Source organism: Ailuropoda melanoleuca, chromosome 6, assembly GCF_002007445.2.
Source record: "Ailuropoda melanoleuca isolate Jingjing chromosome 6, ASM200744v2, whole genome shotgun sequence".
In the NCBI taxonomy this organism is placed as follows: domain Eukaryota; kingdom Metazoa; phylum Chordata; class Mammalia; order Carnivora; family Ursidae; genus Ailuropoda; species Ailuropoda melanoleuca.
Window position 1 is genome coordinate 25,282,295 of NC_048223.1, and position 24,186 is coordinate 25,306,480.

A 24,186-nucleotide genomic window follows, 5' to 3' on the forward strand; every position below is an offset into this window, starting at 1 on the left:
TATTGTATATTGAATTTATTATAAAGCTTATTTTAAGGCCATGTAGTACCACTAGCCAACACAAGAGGTCAGCAAACAATTAGCTATTTCAAGCTTGAAACGTTAGGAAAATAATTAAAACATTGAAACTGCTAATTTGAGAATTAACTGAAGTTACCTTGCTTTTTATTGATGGATATTACACTCTCAGTCATTTCAAGTATCAGTGAACACTAAGAGTCTTGTAACCTATTTTATCAACTTTAAACTCCTTATTCATCTTTTAAAGAAACAGTTTTAAATTACAGCCACTCAACTGAAAAAGTAACAATTTAGTAAAAATTTCATTTGCTGTTTAAATTTTAATACTGTCTTATTTTTTTCAGGTTACATTTCGGACAAGAATCTATCATTGTAATATTAACAGTCAAGGAGTTATTTGCTTGGACATATTAAAAGATAATTGGAGTCCAGCACTAACCATTTCTAAAGTTCTCCTTTCTATCTGCTCCCTTCTTACAGACTGTAATCCTGGTAAGGTTAATAATTTTTTTTTCCTTCTTCCTCACCCGAAAAATACTTGTTTTGACAAAGTGCAAAGAGCTTTGAAAGAACAAAAAGTAGGGGCACCTGGATGGCATAGTCCGTTGGCCATCTGAGACTTGGTTTTCGGCTCAGGTTGTAGGATTGGGCCATATCAGGCCCTGCGCTCACTGTGGGATCTGTTTAGGATTCTCTCTCTCTCTGCCCCTCCTGCTCATGCTCTCTCTCTCAAATGAGTAACTCTTAAAAAAAAAAAAAAAAAAACAAACCCAAGGACTAATCTTTTTTCAAAGAAAGTTTTAATCAAGTTCAGTCTACCAGTTGAAAAAGGCAGCACCTGTTTTAAAACTAAGACTTACATAAATTTGTTGTAGGTTTTTACATTTTTCGTACAGTTCTCTTAAACCATATACTTCTAACTAAATGTTGAGTCATCTGCCTCACCTTTCCTGTGCCTGCTGGTTCACTGAGTACTTGCCCCAAAGCTGGTGTTCAGTTTTGAAAGTGGTATTTCTTTCCTTAATTGTTAGTGATTATCAGACTGATGGGTGGGGAGGCTTACTCCTTTTATTATTAAGGATTCTGTGTTTAGGTTTCAGAGCAACACTATACTTAATTGTTGAGGTTCAGGCTTTGACTTGGTAACCTGGCTTTTTTTTCCCTAAGTAACTAGTGTAGAGGTAAATAGTATTACATTGCAACAGCCCGGAGGACTTAGAGTATGCCACTGAACAGTCATGAGAACACAGCCAACTGTGTTCCATGTTCATCATAGCCTCGGACATTCCAGTTTTTATTAAACTTACCTAACATGTAAGAGCAAAATTACTTCCAATTGGGTGGTGTTTTTTGGGAGGAAAATAGAATGAACTAAGGATATAAAGCCACACTGTACTAAAGCCTGAGCACTGTTTTGTTAGGAAGTCTTCCCCTTGCATACAGTGCCCAGGATGATGGAATGGTATTTCAAACTGGTTTTGATCACAAATACTTCGCATATTTCTTCCCAAGCTGTCACTGATTTATTTGCTAAAATTTGAAACGTTCTTTTCCTTTCTCCAGAGTAATCTACTTTCTTTTCTTCCAGCTGACCCTTTGGTGGGAAGTATTGCCACTCAGTATATGACCAACAGAGCAGAACATGACAGAATGGCCAGACAGTGGACCAAGAGATACGCTACATAAATTGGGTTTTCACAATTCTTACGTTATTTGTCTGTCACAGAGAGAGCTGCTTATGATTTTGAAGGGGTGGGGGAGGGTGGGAGTTGGTAAAGAGTAGGGTATTTCTATAACAGATATTATTCAGTCTTATTTCCTAAGATTTTGTTGTAACTTAAGGTATCTTGCTACAGTAGACAGAATTGGTAATAGCAACTTCTAAAACTGTCATTAGTTCTGCAATATAGCTGAAATGTAGTACAGAGAATAGACATTTGGGTTCAGTTGCTTGTAGTCTGTAAATTTAAAATAGCTTAATTTTGTACAGGTTACACACATGGCCATTTATGTAAATTCCTTCCAAGACTACACATTTTTTTTGTTCAAAAAAAATTTGTTTTCCCTTGGGAGGGAACATTGATATTTAACAGTTTTTAGAGACGGTCATCTCATATATAAAATGGATACGTGGCTATAAGACACCATATAGGAAATGAGTAGTTATGTATTTTATTTTATATGCCAATCTACTTTATTGTGACAAGATAAGAGCTTTGAATCACAACTTGTGAAAACCTGTAGTAAAATACCTTAAGCTGTTAACTGTAAGGTGTGGAATAGGAGTTGCTCAGTGGATTGGTTATATGTTGTGGACTACTTAAGTCTGCATTTGTTACTGTGCTAATAAACAATATTAAAACAACCACCTAACACTGCTGTATTCATTTACTTTCTTTTGCCTGTGTTTGTACTTTGCAGATTCTTCTAAACTTGGTAACGCTTTGCTACTACACAACCTACAAGTAATACAGACAATAATGAGCGAGGACCTCAGTTAGGTTTGGTATGCTACTCTTGTTTTTGAGGTGTCTTAGTAAAGGTTAGAGATGCATTCTCATGGCTAAATTAATACATCTCCCTGAGAGGGCAGTTTTTGCCAGTACCTAAGTGTACATATACCCAGCAGTTCTGTTTCTTAGAAACTTCTAAAAATCACCATAAAAAGTATTCATCTCTGTAAAAATAATAGGAAAGAAACCAAAATCAACCTCAAGCAGTGACTTATTCATTATCTGAATAGTTTTTTGGCAAAAAAAAAAAATTTATTTGTGATGAGGAATTTTAGCCAATTAAATAGAAGCAACACTAGCTGATTTATAAGTTTTATATTATGCAGTTCTTGGTTTGAACTCTCACAAAAATGAATCAATTGACTTTAAATTCACTGAACCCAGCCTTAAAAGCATTCCACTTAGGAAATGTTGGTAGAGACTCAATCTTGGGGTACTGACTTTGAGCCCCATGGGTAGAGTTTACTTCAAAAAAAAAGTTACAGCATACTAGATTTTTTCACATGTCTTTCTTGAACAGCTTACTTCACATTTTACATATAAATCAAATAGCTGAGGGGTACCTGGCTGGTTCATTTGGTTAACTCTTGATTGTGGCCCAGGTCATGATCTCAGGGTTGTGAGGTTGAGCCACAGAACCTACTTAAGATTCTCTTTCCCCGCCCCCCCTTCTTAAAAAAAAAAAAAAAAAGAAAGAAAGAAAAGCTGCTTTGCCAGTTGAAATACTAAGTAGCTTGCTTTCCTACTTTAAAAATTAGTTACAATATTGTCAACTTGCGAAATACAGTTAACCCCGCTGCTCGGATATTGCCAAAAGCTTCAAAGAATACCATAGCATAAACTCCAATATCTAACCTGAAGACTACCTGAAGTCCAATATTTTTATGATACATTTTATTCCACATGACTGTGTATCCAGAAAACTACTGCAGAAGGTGTGGTAATACTTGGGGAAAATGGAAGCTTTAGTGTCCTTAAGTGCTTAGCGGTTTTCTAAAGAAAGAGCAAACGCTCTGAACATATTTACATCATCTACTACCTCAAGTCATGCTAAGTATATAATTCGAACAAAATTAAATCGTAAGTTTTGTTCTATTTAGCAAGGTCTCCATGAGATAAAATTTAGTTTAACACCTAAATTGTTTACCGTTTGTGATCTAAAAATGTCACTTTATAATTCTAGACATTAGATGATTTAATGAACTTCTTAAAAACAAAATTATATTTGAGCTAAGAAGTTTGCATAAAGTTACACAGAAAAATGGCTTCTCAAGTTGGGGGTCGTAGAGCTACTGCTCACAGGTATATCTGCATGCTACCCAAACTTTATTTTACTGTTTGGACAATCGCAACAAAACGAAGGTGCTAAGTTCAGGGACAATTGTTTCAAACAATGACAGTGCAAATATATTATTTCATATCAGGCAATAAACTTAGCCCAAATAATTTAATTATAACCTAAAGTGCATTAAATTACTTCCTTAAAGGTTTCCTAAGGACCAAAGGTAGATGCAAATGGCCTGTCTTAAATATGTTCACGGACACCTAAAGGCAATCACTATTCAACAAACAGTTATAACATTACTGATTTTTAGTTCTCTGAGCTAGAGTTCCCTTTGTTTTTCCTCCCAGGCAAAGGAAAGCTTGATTTGCTCTGGGGCTGGGAAAGTTTGCTGGCTAAGAGAGTGAATGGCTCAATCAGAGTTCTCCGATCTGTAACCGTTACCTCCCACAGGCGTACTTTCTCACTTCTTGCCCATTGCTGTGCCACCTCAGCATCCACTTGTCTCTGCTCAGAAAGATCGATTTTGTTTCCTAATACAACAATTGCTACCTGAAAGGAAAGTAAAAAAGATTACACTTTGCCAACATCAGTTCCTAGGCAAAATAGAAAAATCAAGAAAATTGTCCTATTGAATAGAACTGCTGCTTCAAAACTGATCCCCAGATGTGACCAGAGTCAAAACTTAGTAGGACATTAACCACATTCTTCCTGAATGCATTTTAGTTAAAAATGCAGATGCTCTACAGCTTGTTAACTAGGAAAATTTTAAATGATCAGTAAGTGAAGTTACTCAGGGCAGGTATGAATAGAAGCTAGACTTGGGGAAATTAACATCTAAGAAAGAGATAACAGTTTGAAATGTGTCTGCATTTCAGTGTAGCTATACCTGCTGTTTGGGAAATCTGCAAGACGTACTTCAAAAAACCAAAAAGACCCCTGGGGCTGTGAGAGTTTACCTCTAGAACCTAAATTCTATGAGAACAGGAATTGTTATTCTGTTCACATTATTCCTGATCATAGACAAGTGCCTAACGCAGGCACTGAATATTTGTTGAATGTATGGACCAATAGGCGTATTCTACACTAACTAAGGCAGTCCTTCACTTAAGCTGAATGCTTATTGCACACCATGCACTTTCAGGCCACGGGAACACAGCAGTCACAAGGCAGTCAAAGCCCAGCAGGAAGAAGATGATAATAAAACAAGATCATGGAAAGCAGAAGAAGGGCAGTAAGCATTGTTAGAGAAGGCACCTCTGAGGAGCAGCTTTGAAATAGGACATTTAAGCCATTGATGGGTTCCTGCCTTAAAACTGAGCTCTCTGTGCTCCAGTTAGACCACGCCTCCCTGGTAGGATGGAACAGCAGGCCCCAGAGCTCTGGTTTTCTTGGCAAGTCTCATAGGCCTTCATTTCTTGACAGGATCTATCCCTCAGGCCCTCCTGTCATTCTTCATCACCCACATTTTCATCTTCACATGTTATCTCCTAGTCTGATCTCCCATCTCCCTCTCCCATCCAGTTGCAGAAACTGTTCCATGTTGCCCCTAGACTTTTAACAAAATCCCCTTATGTCACCATCTCTGCTTTGAATGTTCCCTTCACCTTTCCTAGCTGAAACTGGCTCAGCTCTGTAGTACTCACTACCACAGTGGGCACAGGGGGGATGTAGAGGGTGCCCTTGTCCCTCAAGGCTGCCTCCTATGATGTCCTTCTCTAAGCACCCTAAAACTGAAGGCTGGTGCTGTTAGTGTGTACTACCTATACCTGTTTCCCACCCCCACCCTGTTGCTACTTATTACAGACCTGGGTCATGGTCACCCCCACACAACTTTTATCGTAAGTCCTAGTGACTTCATTAACCACATGGATGACCCTTCCCAAATAGCCTTAATCATCCTCCTGACTTCTTTGGCCATTCACTCCCATGAACACATCCTACTCTTGCCATTATAATTGCTCCCCTCCATGGTCCCGATTCCAGGAATCCCACTCCCACCTTTGCCTTCCTAAGTTCACGCCTAACACCCTGACTGCAACAATCCTCAACACCAGAAGGACCTACAATCCACTGGCTCTCCTACCTTGATCACTGTCCTTCAACCCCTCTCCTGTCCTCAGTTCTTGGCCTAGTTTAGATTCTTTTACTTTACTACCTTGACATCATCATCCCATTGTATTCACCCGGTCAACTCCCCACCTTAAATTTAATTCTTAACTGGACTGTGCCTACACCACCTACTGAACATGGAGGGAAAAAAACAGCCCTGCTGGCTTGTCCCAATCCATAACCACTGACTTTAAGTGAGCCTGGTGTTCTCTAGCAAATATATGAACAACTCCTACCTTGGCCCCCTTCGACCTCCAACATCTCTTCTTTCCCACCTTACTCTCAGGTGATGTCCGTATTACTTCAGTAAGAAAACAGAAGCAATTAATACTTTCACCTGCATCCACCACCACACCTAACAACCTACCATCTTCTAAAACCCATCCTCTACCCCAGTCAAGACTGTCACTCCAGCAATTATTCCCCTCCCCATCAATTTTCTCCTCTCTATTGAATCATTCTGTGAGCATGCAAACACAAGCTCTCATCTTAAAAAGCCCTCTTTTACACATCCTTCTCCAGCTCCTCTCTGTTTCCTTTTATAAGACAATATATTTACCCTTTGACTCAGAACTCTTTCAAAGAGCTGTCTTTGCTGTGTCCAAACTTCATTTCACTGTTTCACTGTAACTGTTCTTAAGACGTCCCAAGTTTCTAAAGGCTGGCCATGTCCTTGTCCTCGGCTTTTCTGACCTATCTCACCATGACATACTTTGATCACTCCCTACTTCTTAGTGGTTTCTCCTCAACTGGTAACTGTGTGAGTTCTCCAGAGCACAGTATTTCACAAAACTTGCTTCTCACCTTGTCCCCCAACTATGTTGTCTGTTGTCAACACAGCAGCCAAAATAAACATTTTAAAACAAGTCAAAGATGTTTAGTCATTCATATTAAGGAAACTGAAACTACTCAAGTATCCTTTTTACCCAGAAGATGCACAAAATCCACAAGCACGTGCTGTTGTCAAGACTGGAGAACAGGCACTTTCATACCCTTGTTATGGAAGGTAATTTGGAAATACAGCCTTTGATTCAAGAACCTCATTTTGGCTGATTTTATAGCTATACCCTAAATCATACAAAATAATAAATGTGTAAGATTATTCATTGTAGGATAGTTCATAATAGCAAATGACTGTAAATAGCCCAACTATCCATCAGTTTGGAACTGGTTAAATAAGTATGATACATCCATACAATGAATACACATCAGTTTTTTTTTTTAAAAAAAAGGAATCTGAGTACTGCTATGGAAAGGACTGCCCACCCAGATACATTACATGAAAAATCTAAGGTGCAGAACACTATGCTACCTTTGGTGTAAGAAAGTGGGGGTGGGGAAAAACTACGTATATTCCTATTTGCTTGTATTAATATAAAGAAATTTTGGAAGAATGCCCTAAAACAAGTAAAGTGGTAAAATATTTAAAAAGCATGCTTGAGGGGGAACTGGCTTGTTCAGGTGGTGTAGCATGCAACTCTTGATCTCAAGGTCATGAGTTCAAGCCCAACATTGGGCACAGAGCTTACAATCAATCAATCAATAAATGAATAGATAATAAATAAATGAATAGTATGCTTGAGATAAAGGAACTCAGTAGTTGAGGACAGGGATGGGAACTAGACCTCACAATAGTCCTTTTTATATAACATTTTTATTTCTGAACCATAACCATGTGCAAACATTACCTACTCAATGTTTTAAATCAAACATGAAAATAAATAAATGCAACCTAAGTTAGATCATGTCTTTCCTTTGCTCAAAACCAATGGCTTCTGATCCAGAGTGTGGCCCTCAACTCCTACCATACTCCTAGCCCCACTCTGGCTTCACTGTTGTTCCTGAACATGACAAAGCAAACTTTCCCAGACCCTTGCACCAGCCAGTCCCTCCACTTCGAGTGTTCATCCTCCACATGGGCCTGGCTGTCTCCCTCACTTCCTTCAAATCTCTGCTGAAAGTCACTTTACCAAGGATGCCTTCCCAGATGACCCTACAGAAAATAGTACCCTTGCACCCTGCTCTACTTTACTTTTCTACATAGCATCTGACTCTTAATGATATACATTTGTTGGTTGTCTATTGTATTCCCTGCACCTCACCTAATGCCAGGCATATAGTAGCTGCTCAATAAACATTTGTTGACTGAAGGTGCTTCTTAAATCTCCCCAACAACCATTTGAGAAAGGTACTATTATCCCCAGTTTGGTTAAGGAAACTGAGGCAGAAAGTTGAGAAGCAGAGCCAAAATTCAGGTATCAAATATGAGTGTTCAACGAATCACTCTTTCAACTTCTGGGGGGCAGGGAGAATATGAAGGATACCCTAGAAATTAACATCATTTATCTGTTTAGGTGGGAAAATGGGAAACAGGTGGGAGGAGACCATCTACTACTTGCCTCTGTGTCTTTTGGAAACTGAACTTTGTGACTGACTGTAATCTATTCACAAAGCAAATAAGTATTCAAAATAATAAAATCAACAACCCAGATGTCCTTCAACAAGTGAATGGTTAAATAAACTTTGGTACATAAATACCATGGGGTATCACTCAGCAATAAAAAGGAATGAACTACTGATAAATGCAATAACTTGGGTGGCACTCCAGAGAGTTATGCTGATTGAAAAATGCCGGTACCGAAAGGTTCTGCACTGTATGAGTCCACTTATGTTAACACTTGTGGAATGACAAGGTTATAGAAATGAAAAACAGATTAGTCAGGGATTAAGGGGACGGGGATGGGGGGCACCTGGGTGGTTCAGTTGTTAAGTGTCTGCTTTGGCTCAGGTCATGATCCCAGGGTCCTGGGATGGAGCCCTGCATCGGGCTCCCTGCTCAGCGGGAAGCCTGCATCTCCCTCTCCCACTCCCCCTGCTGGTGTTCCCTCTCTCGCTGTGTCTCTGTCAAATAAATAAAATCTTTTTTAAAAAAAGGAGGGGATGGGGATGGGAGAAAAGTGGGTATGGCAAAAAAAGATAACAGGAAGGACCCTTGCAATGATGGAACTGTTCTGCATCTTGACTATAAACATAAATATCTTGGTGGTAACACTACTTGTTTTGTACAATGTTAGCACTGATGGAACTGGGTAAGGGATCTCTATTATTTCTTAAAAATGCATGTGAATCTACAATTATCTCAAAATAAGTTTAACATAATAAATAAAATGTAAAAATCTAGGTTAAGAACATCTAGCTAGTGCTGTTAACCAATCCATTATGTGCTTCCCTAAATGATAGGGAGTCAGCCGTGTGAAGATTTGGAGAAAGACCTGCATTCAGAGTTCCAGGGAGGGAACCAGCAATTGACTAAGACTTAATAGGGGAACAAAATCATCACACTGAATAAAACAAAAGTAGACCAGTGTCCCTGGAGTACAGTGACAGAGGAGCAAAATGATAACTATAAGACGAAAAGGATAGGTATGGGCTGTATCATTTAAGGCTATAGATCATGGTAAGGAACTTATTTCTAAGTAGTAAGTGAGTAGAATCCAATCATTTTATATGTATTTATATTTATTATTCTCCGCTAAGGCCAAAAACAAGAATCCTATTTTGCCAACGAGACAAAGAGAGCCCTAGGAAATAGTGATTCCAAACAATATGAACTATGTAGTACTCGAGACACAGTGTCGTTAAAATTCAACTTGCACATGGTAACAAGCAAAAGCAAAAAGTCAAACACTGGTACTGACTGAATTTGTTCAATTCTGTATTTCCTGGTACTGACTGAATTCGTTCAATTCTGTATTTCCTGGGCTAAGAAAACATATTATGAAGATTAAAGATACTGTGAATACAATTTAATGCTTTTTAAATATTTTAACTGCCCAAAAGTCCATGCTATGATTTAAATATTACAATTCATAGTTAGCATTTTTAACAAACCCACTTACCTCCTTTTTGTCTTTAAACTTATCAATTTCTTTCTTCAGAAGCTCTACTCTTTGAAAGGATTCAAGGTTATTCACACTGTACACAAGAACAAAGCCATCAGCAAATGAAAAATAATGCTTTGGTAGCTCCACGCCCTCCTGTAAGCCTCTGGTGTCATAAAGATGTAACTGTTCCTTTACTCCCCGATCTGTTTCCACTGAAGCCATATATACATCTTCCATTGTTTCACAATCTTCCATTCCTGGGATTAAAAAGAAATTACTCTTATATCGAACCATTACATTGTATACCTGCAGTTAATAAAGTGTTAAGTCAAACCTCAACAAAGAAAAAATATTCTTTTTGGATAACTCAATACCAATTGGTGAATATTTTCTTCTCCTTTAGAAGTTGGCTTTCTAGCAGTTTCCCTATTTACTACATATAAGAATCATATTTCCATTTACTAAATTTCTTTAAAATGAAAGGTATTTGTTATAGTAAGTGAGCAAAGTGGTATTAAAATATGTTTCTTCTGTTTAGAAATAAAAGTAGAAATAAAAATTTGGCAATGAGACTTCCAATAGGTATTTTTAAGAAGTAACTGTTAACAAAGAACTTAGTACCAAAATTGGAGAATCAAAGGCTGATTTTAAAAGTGGCTTTCAACAACTAAGTCGCCAAGGACAGGACCTGGGGTAACTTTGCTGCCTTTATTCTGTACAGTTTTCAGTATTTCCAGAGTCTGTTTAAGGGACTCAAAAATTGATATGAGCACCAGGCTTTAGTTCTCAAGTACCTATTGGGCATTTATATGTGAATGTCATTGTCATGAAAGTACTTCAAACTAACAAAACTTATCTTTCCTCCCCACACTTGTTCCTCCTCCTTGCTTTCTTCCCTTGATCACCATCTCCCTGGAAGTCTTGTAGTTCTTGCTGACCAAGAAGAGTGGAAAGTTATCAAAAATCAGCCACTCTGGTGCTGAAACACCTGTTTAATCTGTTGCCTCCTTCATTCCTGTTGGCTTGTTATCTTCACCTGCTACGGCAACAGCTCAGTAAACACCTGGTAAAAGACCTAGTCTCTCCTTCCCAAACTTCACTGAAATGTCAACTCTATGGATTCTCTCCTGATTATCCCCTTCCCAACTTTCTACTCCTACTGTTCCCTGTACCAGTAATACCATTTTATACTTCAATCTTTATCTGTCTCCTCAAAAGCTGGACTGTAATCTCTGAGAGCCAAGACCGGCTAATCTGTCTTTATAGCTCTGAGGACTAACAAACTGACTTACATACACAAAAAGTCCTTAGTAAATGTTTGCTGAAGGAATGAATGAATGAATGAGCTCATTTCATAACTGATGTCCCAGTTTCTGTTCCCTTCTGGCCTGAGTGTTCGTTTCAAAATGCATTTTCCTTCGTTGCATTTGTGTGAGTTTTGTCTCTTCAACTAGTCCCACATCTCTGAGAGAAACAAACCATTCTGTATACATAGCAAGTATTCAAGAACCATTTGTTAAGAGAATTAAGGGGAGATTAATACTTTAGATTTTAATGAACAGTGAAGAGGCTTATAAGACCGGTATCTAGGGTCCCAGGAACTATCTTCATATTTAAATATGAGCTATATCCAGAAATAAAATCATGTGGCTAACATCCTATGCCAATAAAACATACAGACATATCCCAGAAATGTTGCTGGTTCTGTTCCAGACCTCTGCAATAAAGTGAGTATCACAATAAAGTCAGTCTTGAATTTTTTGGTTTCCCAGTGCATATAAAAGTTATGTTTACACTATTGTGTGAAACAGACCAATGCCATCCTGGACAAATCTGCCAACACCACTCTGAAGCCTTCTACAGCACAGTCTTCCCTGCCCCACTCTTTCTGTTTAGCCACACCCTTAAGCACACCCTGGGGCATAATGTCCTTGATCTGCTCTGGAGAGCTGACTGTGATTCTCAAACATTCCTTCCCAGGTGGTCTCCCAGCCTGCACTCCTCAGCCTTTAGTGCTGTACAAGCAGGTCTTATAGGAGGTGGAGTTGCAGAGATCTACTTGTCTTGCAGCTGCGCAAGAGGGACTTCCAGAAGCCCCTTTATTAAACCATTTTTTGTCAAGCTGGACTTGGCCTTTTTCTTCAGTCTTATGGCTCCTTCAGCCTTTGAATATCATTTAGCAAATTACCTCCCTTTCACAGAACAATTGGTGAGCCAACCAGGAGGAGCCGAGAGACTGAAGAATGAGCAAGGGAATGAAGCTTCTGTTGGGGGAAACCCTGGAGTGGCTGACCACATCAATGTGGGAAGGCACAATTTGTTTGCTTGATGCCTATGGACTGATGCATGAGTACGGGAACACCCTGAAAAAGCCCAATGGATTAGAGCTATTACAAAGTTGCATGACCCACTGGGGTAAGGAAGGCTGCCAAGCAGTGGCCCTGGTGGGTTGCCTGCTCCTATGGGCCCTTCAGGTAACCATCAATGTCCGGCTAGTGGCAGAAATGAAATAAGGCAGTTGGAGAAAGAATTACAACTGGAGAAGGACAGGAGACTATCCACATCCCTTTTGGCTTCTAATTTGGTAAATACCATCTAAACCCAGGATGCACAAATTGAGACCTCAGCGTGTCTGTCGCTTTGTGCGTCCTGGGTTGGGGGGGGGTGCATAAAATGTGGCAACCTCGTATTACAGCCATCATTTGAAGCCAGCCTGGGATGCTAAACCATGGAACTCATGGGAAAAATCTTTGTATGCCAGGAAAATAGGATGTGTTTTCAGTAGGAGAAGTTATGAAAAACAGAGATGCATTTTTGCTGAGGAATAAAAAAATTTTGTCCTAAAGAACATCTGGTGATCTGAAGAGAAAAAAAAAAACAGGACAAAATCAGAATGGAGAAAATTGTAGAAGGTCTGTGGAAAAGGAATATTTGGAAAGGAATTTTATGTGTGCTCAAGCTGGCTAAGATTAAAATGAATTTATATTAAAATGAATTTGACTATCAAAAGTAAGCTGATGAAAAATTAGAATTTGGTTTTTCTCTCTGGTAAAATGACATACAAATCTTAAGTGTCTTCTCCAAATATAAGTGGAAATAGCTTAAGCCATCTAGACAGGTTACCTTACCTTATTCCATCTACCAAAAAAACCCAAATTTAGATCCAACATTTATGATTGACCTTTGTACCTATGTCATGGCAATAATTTTAAAACAGAAGCTATAAAGTCTCTGTATCTGTGTGTTTATGTGTGTCCATATGTATGTGTTATAGTTATGTATTATTTTCTACCCCTGGACGGTACTGCTAAAATTTGTATTTAAAAAAAAAAAGCTGTTTAAATGACTTAAAGAAAATTAGCATTTATGTAACTTAAATTCTCAAATATAATAAAAATTAACCCAAATGTTTTTTTAAGTTCAGGTGATCTAAGATAATCTTTCTTAAAGTTTTAAGTTTGTTGGCTTAATTAAAACAGGCATCTCTTTAGAGTTATCAATCAGCATCAAATACAATTCCAACAATCAAATTTACCAGTTAAGTTCATGTTCATCTATTGCAATATGTCAACAAAAATGACTTAGAATGTTGATTTTGCCTAACGTCTCATGGAATTTTCACCAGTCATCTAGACATAATTGTTAGGAACACGTAGACAGAACAGATATAAAGTTTTAGGTAAACGTTTTAATTAGTGTCCCAAATCTTCTTGGTGTCTTGGAACCTTAAAGTTTTGCTAGAATGCTGATATAACAGTTCACAATTGCTTAGTTTTTACTAGAAATTAAGGTTTCTGAGGGTTAAGAATTCTAAATAATATATGTACTTAAAGCTATTAGAAATAAGGTTACTCTAAGACAAAGGTGCCATTAGGGTAACCCAAAAGCAAATGTGGCATGACCTGCTGGCAGTGGGCATAAACAGAGAAAAGACAGACTGCCAACCAAATGTTGTCTAATGGCTTTATGGAAGGAGTTTACTTCTGCTCAGCAGTTTAGGCCACTGCCCTCTATCCACCCCTGGAAGAAAAAAAAACTAAGCCACAGGTGACTTCTTACCAGGGCCAGGTACCCCCTTGCCTGAGAGACCAGGAATGGGACCAAGGCTGCTTCCATGTGAGAGCCATAGGAGGCAACTGGAGGTCCCATGTACAGTTCACAATTTACTGGACACCAAAAATTAACCAAAAAACCACGGCCTTAGTAGATACCAGAGCAGAATGCACCCTAATTCATGACAATCCAGAATGGCATTCAGGGACCTGGGCAGCCACCAATAGTTATGGAGGGAAAAGCATAAGGGTGGGGATGCCTGGGTGGCTTAGTCGGTTGAGCATCTGCCTTTGGCTCAGGTCATGATCCCAGGGTCCTGGAATCAAGTCCCGCATCAGGTTCCTTGCATAGCGGGGAGCCTGCTTCTCCCTCTGCCTGCTACTCCGTACCCTGCTTGTGCACTCTCCTGCTGACAATGAAATCTAAAAAAAAAAGAGAAGAAAAGCATAGGGTGAAACGCACAACAGCGTGCTTGAGAATAAAAGCCCACTGCTCCTTACGAGGTTTTCTTTTTCTCCAATACTGAAGAATATATTAGTCATAGATACTCTTCTGGGAAAAAAAATACTACAAAGCTCTGTAGGAGAATTTCACTTTCAATTTACAGTAATTAAAACTGTCTTAAGGGGAAATGCAAATTTGGATCCTGCCCTCTCCAGGTAATAAATGTAAAGCAATACTGGTTAAGAGGATTTGAGGAAATACCTGCCACTATATGGAATTAGCAAGAGTACAAAAAATCAGGCCAGCACAAAATCCCTGTAATAGCGCTGTATGGCCTGTCAAGAAACCAGATGGCACCTGGAGAATGACCATGGATTACAGAGAACTAAATAAGGTTGTCCTAATATTACCCAAATCAGTGAACAAATAGTACATGGTGTAGGCTCTTACCATGTGGTTTTGGATTTAGCCAATGCTTATTTTTTAATTTTTTAAGATTTTATTTATTTGAGGGGCGCCTGGGTGGCTCAGTGGGTTAACTGTCTGCCTTTGGCTCAGGTCATGATCTCAGGGTCCTGGGATTGGGCCCTGCATGGGGCTCTCTGCTCAGCAGGGATCCTGCTTCTCCCTCTCCCCCTCTGGCTGCAGCTCCCCCTGCTTGTGCTCTCTCTCAGTCAAATAAATATAATCTTTAAAAAAAATTATTTATTTGAGAGAGTACGCACGCACACATGAGCACATGTGGGGGGTGGTGCAAAGGGAGAGGGAGAGAGAGAATCTCAAGCAACTCTCGGCTAAGCACAGAGCCTAGTACAGGGCTCAATCCCACAACCCTGAAATGGTGACCTGAACTGAAACCAAATGTCAACACTGAACTGACTTAGCCACCCAGGTGTCCCCCATCCCCCAATGCTTTCTTTAATGTTTCTTTGCATCACATGAGATGGTTGACAGTGGGCATTCCAGGTATTGTCACAAGGATATTTACACAGCCCTACTATCTGTCATGGTAGGACTACTCATGATTTGTCTTTATATCCACCACTACTCACAGTTAAAAGGTTCCATTATGTCAATGATGTGATGCTAACCTCTGAAGACTTCTGTTAAGAGTCTTACTTGAACAGTCTCTGCTCTCATCTGAACAAGCAAGGATGTGCCATCAATCCACAGAAAAGTATAAGGCCCTGGGCCAGCAGTCAAGCTTTTGGGGGTTACCTGGTCAGGTTAAGATGTGTCTCGTACTGGGCTCTGTGACTGACAAGATCCAACAGTTTCCCATCCTTAAGACAGTTAAACAACTGCAAACGTTCCTAGATCTCTAGGGGGTACTATATGGCCTTGAGCCCAATTTAGCACAATGCCTGTACCCTCTATACCATCTGGTGAAAAAGCCCACTGGCACTGGGCAGAACATCAAGCTGGCTTTGACCAAGCTATTAGTTACTCGAGCACAGGCCTCAGGAATGTTTTTACCTAGTATCCCCTTGACCCTAGTTGTGACCACTGTGCCAAATGGGATAAGCTGGGCATTTGGCAGGAACAGCAATGGAAAGTTAACCCTGTTGAACTTTTAATCACAACTCTGGAAGGGAACAAAGATACGATATTTTCCTATTGAACAACAAGTATAGGGAGCTATAAGGCCCTTCAACAAGTGGAGCCCCTAACTTCCACTCTTCCAGTTAACTGTCCAGACTGGGTTGCCTATAATGGGGTGGCTAGACTGTATATTCACAAGACTGGCCTCTGCCATAAGACAAGCCCCTACACTGCAAAGATGGCATGCTTACCTACAACAACAGAGTGTTCTTGACAACAGTCCCCTGGGAGCTGAATTGCATGGTGTCTTGGAGCCAGTAGAACATGAAACCTTTAACGACCATCCCCCAGAAGCCTCCTGCAGAGATCGCCTCACAAGTAAAGGAAGGCACATACCCTATTCCTGAAGATGCTTGGTATATGGATGGCTCTCCTAGAAGAAATCCTAGTCACTGAACTGCAGGAACAATCCCACCCCATACTGATACTATCTGGTTTGAGACTGCAGATAATAAAAGCAGCCAATGGGCTCAATTGAGAGCTGCCTAGATGGTATGTTTGCACGAACCTTGAGCCCTTACCCTCTGCATGCATAGTTAGGCTGTCTATAAGGGCCCGATGAGCTCAGGATGACTGAAAAGTTTTAGAGAAACCACTGTGGGGAGAATTATGGAAGGATATATGGAATATAGGACCCTGTTGTCTCCCATACTGTTTTCCATGTCTCAGTGCATAGGCCTGTCTCACACACTGGGAATACTGAGGCAGACTACCTTAGCAAAAATCAGGGCTCTTACCTCCATGCAAAGTTCAGAACTGGCTGCATGCTTTTATAAGCACAGTGGGCACTGCAATTTAAGGTGGGTTGAAACAATGAAGGGAGCTGGCATGTCCTTTTGCTATACTGACATCCTAGCAGCATCAGTAACTGCCTGAACTGCTACCATTTGAGACCTGGGACGTTCCACATACCACAAGATACATATATCATGCGATCAAACTGGTTTTAGACTGCCAAATTGATTATATCGGCTCTCTAACCATGAATCAAGGGAAAAAGAACACCCTAACTTGTGTGGATACAGCCAGGGCTCATCTAAGTCGTTCCCTATAAAAGGGCCAATCAAAATGCCACCATCAATGACCTAGAACAACTTATTGCCATGTACACATATCCTCAAAGGATAAATTATGATATAGGAACACATTTCACTAGATATGATGTAAGGACATACATTGGTGGTTTCATTTACCCTGTATTCCACAGGCCACCAGGCTAACTGAAAAGAAGAATGGCATTCTTAAGGCTCAACTCAGAGCTCTTTTACAGAAGCCACGGTTGCATGGATAGACAAGTCTTGCCAGAAACCACACACTTGTTAAATTCGACTAAGACCATCTGTGGCACCATCCCAAACACATGGTTAGGTACCAAAACCAGCATGCCTTGGACTATTGCCATCCAGAAAACAAGGACTGAGACACTGGTTGCTGAATTTATAGCAGGCCAGGGCCAACTGTGGTTCCAGGCTCCTCAGCCCATCCTCCTGGGGGAGGGAATTGAACGGGGGTTAGAATGGCAACTTCCCTTGGAATGATAGGCTATTTCTTGCCAGAGTGAGAAATGTCCCAAAGAGCTAAAGTGGTCCCCATTGTTCCTGCCGGAGTTGGGGCCAAAACAGTCAACATATACGTATTCCAGATAAGCCTTTCCATAGTTGCCTTTCGTGATTGTTTGCACCACCTTTAATTTTACATGTACAGACTCTTTGGGGCAACAAGTCTGATATGTCCCATCTAGTCTTGCACCTCAGGCCACCTCTATGCTCCTGACAAAGGGCAAAGGCACTAGTGTCATCTCAATAGAGGGAGAGAATCTCCCCAGACAAGTACCTACTAAACATTTATTCTTTTATCCTTAGCCTGCTGCTTCTCATGTTCTCGTAAAAGAAACCCTTTCCCGCGATGAACATGGACATATGTGGATGGTTTACAATGGGATTCATGCTGGATATGGGGTTTGCTCCCCTTTTCATAGGTCTCTTCTCCTGTTGCTATCTGTATTACTGCTGTGGTTTATGCATTCAACTGGAACACAGTCTAGCAAAGGAACCTACTCCCAAGAGCCCCTCTCTGACGGCTCAGGGAATAATGCAGAAGAGGTGGGCATGGGAGATTGTGAAAGCCAGATTTGAGGGGTGAAGTGCGTGAACCAAACTAATGCCATCTTGGACGAATCTGCCATGATGACCATTCTGTGACCAGAAGCTTTCTTAAGCACAGTCCCCCCACATTCTTTCTGTTTAACCATACCCTTAACTAGACCCTTAGGGTATAATGTCCTCGATCTGCTCTGCAGATACAAGTATGATTCTCAAACATTTCTTCCCAGGTAGTCTCCCAGCCTGCGCTCCTCAGCCTCTAGGACTATAAAAGCAGGTCTTATGGGGGGTAGGGTTGCAGAGATCTACTTAGAGCTACCCAAGACACACTTCTGTCTGCAATTCCCTTTAATAAACCATTTTTGTCAAGCTTGACTTGGCCTTTTTCTTCAGTCTTATGGCTCCTTCAGCCTTTGGAGATCATTTTGCATGCACCTGCCTTTCATACTGATCTATTAAGTGTGGAATAGCATTATGTCTAAAAAAAAAAAAAAAACCACCACGTACATACCTTAATTTAAAAATACTTCACTGCTAAAAAATGCTAACCTTCACTTGAATTTTCAGGGACTTGTAATATTTTTGCTGCTGGAAGGTCTTGCCTCAATGTTGATGCCTGCTGACTGATCAGGGTGCTGGCTACTGAAGGCTGGGTTAGCTGTGGGAGTTTCTTAAAATATGACAATGAATCAAATGATTCTTCCTTTCACAAAGAATTTCTCTGTAGCATGTGATGCTGTTTGATAGCATTTACCCACAGCAGAATTTCTTTAAAAAATTGGAGTCAATCTGGGGCACCTGGCTGGCTCAGTTGGTAGGGCATGCAACTCCTGATCTCAGGTTCATGAGTTCAAGCCCCTACACTGGGTGTAGAGCTTACTTAAAAGAAGAAACAATTGGAGTCAATCCCCTCAAACCTTGATGCCTTTTTTTGAAGTTAATATTTTTTTTAGTAATCTCTATACCCATGTTGAACATGGGGCTCAAACCCACAGCCCTGAGCTCAAGAGTCACATACTCCTCTAACTGAGCCAGCCAGGCACCCTCTTGATGCTGCTTTTATTTGATCAGTTTATGTGATACTCTAAATCCTTTGCTGTTATTTCAACAGTCTTCAGAACATTATCACAGAAATAGATTCTATCTCAAGAAACCACTTTCTTTGCTCATTCGTAAGAAGAAATTCTCATCTGTTAAAGTTTTATCATGAGATTGCAGCAATTCAGCCACATCTTCAGGCTCCACTTCTAATTCGAGTTCTCTTGCTATTTCTACCACATCCGCAGTTACTTCCCCCACTGTCTTGAACCCCTCAAAGGCATCCATGAGGGTTGGAATCAACTTCTTCCAAACTCCTGTTAATGTTGACATTTTTGACTTGTTCCCATGACCTGTGAAAGTTCCCATGAACTGGCATCTAGAATAGTGAATCCTTTCCAGGAGGTTTCAACTTAGTCTGCCCAGATCCATCAGGAGAATCATTATCTATGGCAGCTGTAACCTTACAAAATGTATCTCTTAAATAATAAGACTTGAAAGTCAAAATGACTCCTTGATCCAAGGGCTGCAGAATGGATGTTGTGAAAAGCAGGCACAAAAAATTAATCTTCTTGTCCACTTCCCTCAGAGCTCAAGTGACTAGCTGTACTGTCAATGAATAATAGTATTTTGAAAGGAATCTTTTTTTTCTGAGCAGTAGGTCTCAACAGTGGATTTAAAATATCCAGTAAACCATGCTATCATCCAGGCTTTGTTTTTCTATTTATAGAGTACAGGCAGAGTAAATGTAACATAATTCTTAAGGGCCCTAGGATTTTCACAACGGTCAAGGAGGACTGGCTTCAACTTAAAAGCTCCAGCAGCATTAGCTCCTAAAAAGAGAGTCAACTTGTCCTTTAAAACTTGGAAGCCAGGCACTGACTTCTCTCTAGCTATTAAAGCCCAAGATGGCATCTTCTTCCAACATAAGACTATTTCATCTACGCTGAAAATCTGTCATTTAGCGCAGCCACCTTCCTCAGGGATCTGAGCTCGATCCTCTGGGTCATCTGCTGCGGCTTCTGTAACCACACCTGACGCTTCACTTTACACTTATGGAAATGGCTTCGTAAACTTCCTGAACCAACCTGGGCTGGCTTCAAACTTTTCTTCTGCAACTTCCTCACCTCTCCCAACCTTCAAAGAATTGAAGAGTTAGGGCCTTGCTCTGGATTAGCCTTTGGCTTAAGAGAATGTTGTGGCCGGTTTGATCTTCTATTCAGACCACTAAAACCGTCTCCATTTCAGCAATAAAGCTGTTTCACTTTCTTTTCATTTGTGTGTTCACTGAAGAGGCACTTTCAATTTCCTTCAAGAACTTTTCCTTGCATTCACAATTTGGCTAACTGGTGCAAGAGGTCTAGCTTTCGGCCTACCTTGGCTTCCAACATGCCTTCCTCACTAAGTTTAATCATTTCTAGCTTTTGATTTAAAGTGAGAGATGTGCAACTCTTCCCTTCACTGGAACACTTAAAGGCCACTGTAGGATTATTAATTGGCCTAATTTCAATATTGCTGTGTCTCAGAGAATAGGGAAGTCTGAGGAGAGGGTGAGAGATGGGGGAACAGCCTGTTGGTGGAACAGTCAGAACACACACAACATTTATCGATTAAGCTGTCTCATATGGGCACGGTTCCTGATGTGCCAAAACAATTACAATAGTAATATCAAAGACCACTGATCATACATCTACATAACAAAAAATAACAACAAAGTATGAACTATTGCAATAATTACCAAAATCTGGCACAGAGACACAGGGTGAGCAAATGCTGTTGGAAAAAAATGGCACCAACAGACTTGCTCAACTCAGGGTCACCACAAACCTTAAATTTGTAAAAACGAACAAACAACCCCCCCCCACAGTATCCATAGTATCAATGAAGCACAATAAAATGAGGTATGCTTGTATAGGTTTTTGAAAATTCTTGCTATAGTTTTCGTAAACAACCTAAAATCTGTATAATGATTTGTTAAAGGTGCCTTATATGAAATGTCTGTTAAGTATTAAATAAAATCCCCATAAAGTATTAGATTGAAAGGGAAATCAAGTAATGATAAACAGACTGGAACAAGAGAAACCAAAAATCTACTTTTATCACCATAATTCTTTATAGTAAGGAACATGTTCAATGTTTAGTAAAGGAAAACTATTCATAGGTTTGCGTATATGTATCATACTGTGATAATTAAAGCTACCTTAAGGAAATTAAAGGTTATTCTATTAAGACATAAACTTATTGGGCTTTGATTACAAAAAAGTTACGGGCAAAAATTACAAGACTTTTGTCATGGTGGATGTTTTATCCACCGAAAGCCAGTCTGGTTTTCCTCCTCTACCCACCCCTCTGCCCTTAAATGTTAACCTTTTGATATTTTATTACTTTAGAGATCAACTAAAGCCATGACCCTTCCCACCACTCTCTACATCTCTCCCACCCCACGCTACTGAGCAGCTACACCTCCTCCACGTCAACAGAGGACTAAGGGTGCAATCTCTGGAGACGGTAAAACAGAGTATGTTTGGGTTTGAGTTCCATAGTGAAAGCAGTTAAGTTACACACTCCCTCTCCTCCCAAAATACTGGAGCCGGGTCTTTATCCTTTAGGCAGAAAAATCTGGCCAGTAAAAAAGGAAAATTCCTAAATATACTAACATATAGGGTTCCTCCAACAAATGCCCGACCAGATCACCTTATAGTGAAGCTCCAAGTCATACACCCTATCCTCACAAAGAGCTTTCAATTAGCTTTTTAGTTCCCCATTCTTAATTAAGAGCAGATAACCAAGGATTACCAGATATTTGAGGAAAAGAGAGACCAAAAATCACAAAAGAGCACCTTAGAATAAAAAGACTATGTAAAGAAAGCAAAAACACTACCCAGTATTTACTAAAAGGGATAAGATAGGGCATCATGAAATAAGAACAGGATACTAAGAAATGAAAACTCAATAGAAGAACTGGAATATAAAGATGAGGAAAACTCAGAAAGTGAAACAAAATATTGAGAGATGAAAAATAGAAGCAAAATTTAAAAATCAGACAACTAGTTCAGAAGGTTCAGCATCCAAAAGAGAGTTCCAGAAAGAGAACAAGAACACAGAGGAGGGAAAGCCTCAAGAAAATAATTCAGAACTGAAGAACATGCATTTCCATATTGAAAGAGTCCACCGAGTGCCCACTACCACAGATGAAAACTAATTTGATACACCACTGTGAAATTTCAGAACACTGTGGACAAAGAAAATAGCCTGCGAGGGGCGCCTGGGTGGCACAGCGGTTAAGCGTCTGCGTTTGGCTCAGGGCGTGATCCCGGCGTTATGGGATCGAGCCCCACATCAGGCTCTTCCACTATAAGCCTGCTTCTTCCTCTCCCACTCCCCCTGCTTGTGTTCCCTCTCTCTCTGGCTGTCTCTATCTCTGTCAAATAAATAAATAAAATCTTTAAAAAAAATAAAATAAAATCTAAAGAAAAGAAAAGAAAAGAAAAGAAAAGAAAAAAGAAAAGAAAAGAGCCTGTGAGAGCTTCCACAACCAAAGCAACAAGAATCATAATGGCTTCTCAAAAGCAACACGGGAAGCAAGAAGAGAATCCGGTAAAATTGAAAAAACACATCCTCTATGAACTGCAATTTCACTCCTACATATATAACCCAGAAATTGTCCACATATGGGGTGCCTGGGTGGCTCAGTCCATCAAGCAGCTGACTCTTGATTTCGGCTCAGGTCATGATCTCAGGGTCGAGAGACTGAACCCCCTGGATCAGCTCTGCACACACTGAGCACAGAGTTTGCTTGTCCCTCTCCCCTTCCTCTTTGAGCCCCCTCCCCTGCCCACCTCACACGCCTGTGCACAAACTCTCCATCTCTCAGATAAATAAAATCTTAAAAAGAAAAAAGAAATTGTCCACATAATAGCTGGGCTAAATGTATAAGACTGTTCATAACAGCATTAGTTCTAATAGCCCAAACTGGAATTAATCAAAATGTTCATCAAAAGAGAAAATTGAGGTATACTCATACAACAGAATACCATAAGCCTTTATGAAAAAAAAATTTAAAGACTTTATTTATTCATTTGCGAGACAGACAGAGCAGGAGCAGGGGGAGAGGGAGAGGGAAAAGGAGACTCCCCACTGAGCTGGGAGCCTGATGTGGGACTGGATCCCAAGACCTGGAGATCAAGACCCGAGCCGAAGGCAGACGTCCAACCATCTGAGCCACCCAGGCACCCCAAGCCTTTATGAAAATTAAACCACAGCTACCTACAACAATACAGATGTATCTTACAAATATTATGTTAAGCAAAAGAAGCCAGAAACTGGAGAATTTATACAGTATGATTCCACTGACATAAAATCAATAACAGGCAAAAGTGAACTGTATCATTTAATGATACATATATAGATGGAAAAACTATAAAGAAAAGAAGGGAATGATTAACCAAAAGTCAAGGGAAGGGCTGAGTTGTTACTGGAGAGAGAGAGATATGGCAACTACTGGAGTGCCCTCAATAGTCTAGTTTTTGACCTGTGTGGACATTTCACAAAGGATTATTTTATAATTACTCATTAAACCATTAATATGTTTTATGCACTTTTCTATGTGTATGATGAATTTTATAATAAAAAAAGAAAAGATAATGCAGCAATGCTTGCAAAATTCTGAAAGGAAATTATTCTCAATCTAGAATTCTATACCCATCAAAATTCTAATTTTGAGAGTAAGAGACATTTTCAAACATTTGAAGGCTCAAAACAATGTGTCATGTACATTTCTTCAGGTAACTATTTGAGGAAGCCCTCCATCAAAATTAGCACACAATCATAGAGAGAGGAAGATCTCAGATCCAGAAAATACACCCTAAAACAGGGGTATAGGAAATCACAGGGACAACAGTAAATAACACTATTCAGAAGTCCCAGAATTACTACTGGCATAGTAGTACCAAAGTAGTACCAGGCACAGAGGGCATTTTAAGGACGGTCAGCACCTGATGCTCCTTTCCTTTGTACAACTCTTTGACACACAAAAAGTCCTGGAAGATATGCTCCACCAAGAGGGCGTAAACTCAAAGAAGATGACAAGAGACCTAAGAACCAGGACTCAGGGGCGCCTGGATGGCTCAGTCAGT

At 40.0% G+C, this 24,186-nt stretch overlaps 2 protein-coding genes across 7 annotated transcripts in view; one reads left to right on the forward strand and one right to left on the reverse strand.

Moving 5' to 3' along the window:
* UBE2E1 (ubiquitin conjugating enzyme E2 E1) overlaps nucleotides 1-2,394 on the forward strand; it is a 73,598-nt gene extending 71,204 nt beyond the window's left edge. For both annotated transcript variants that reach the window (XM_011229534.3, XM_011229533.3), the window contains 2 exons: nucleotides 366-513; nucleotides 1,610-2,394. In XM_011229534.3, coding sequence (XP_011227836.1) covers nucleotides 366-513; nucleotides 1,610-1,707 — 246 coding nt within the window. In that variant the 3' untranslated portion in view covers nucleotides 1,708-2,394. The remainder of the gene's footprint in view (nucleotides 1-365; nucleotides 514-1,609) is intronic.
* The window catches only part of NKIRAS1 (NFKB inhibitor interacting Ras like 1), a 63,637-nt gene that overhangs the window by 30,454 nt on the left and 8,997 nt on the right, over nucleotides 1-24,186 (reverse strand). For all 5 annotated transcript variants that reach the window (XM_019803458.2, XM_019803457.2, XM_034662069.1 and 2 more), the window contains exons 3-4: nucleotides 9,828-10,069; nucleotides 4,261-4,368 (exon numbers count right to left, since the gene is read on the reverse strand). In XM_019803458.2, the coding sequence (XP_019659017.1) occupies nucleotides 4,261-4,368; nucleotides 9,828-10,069 (350 nt within the window). The remainder of the gene's footprint in view (nucleotides 1-4,260; nucleotides 4,369-9,827; nucleotides 10,070-24,186) is intronic.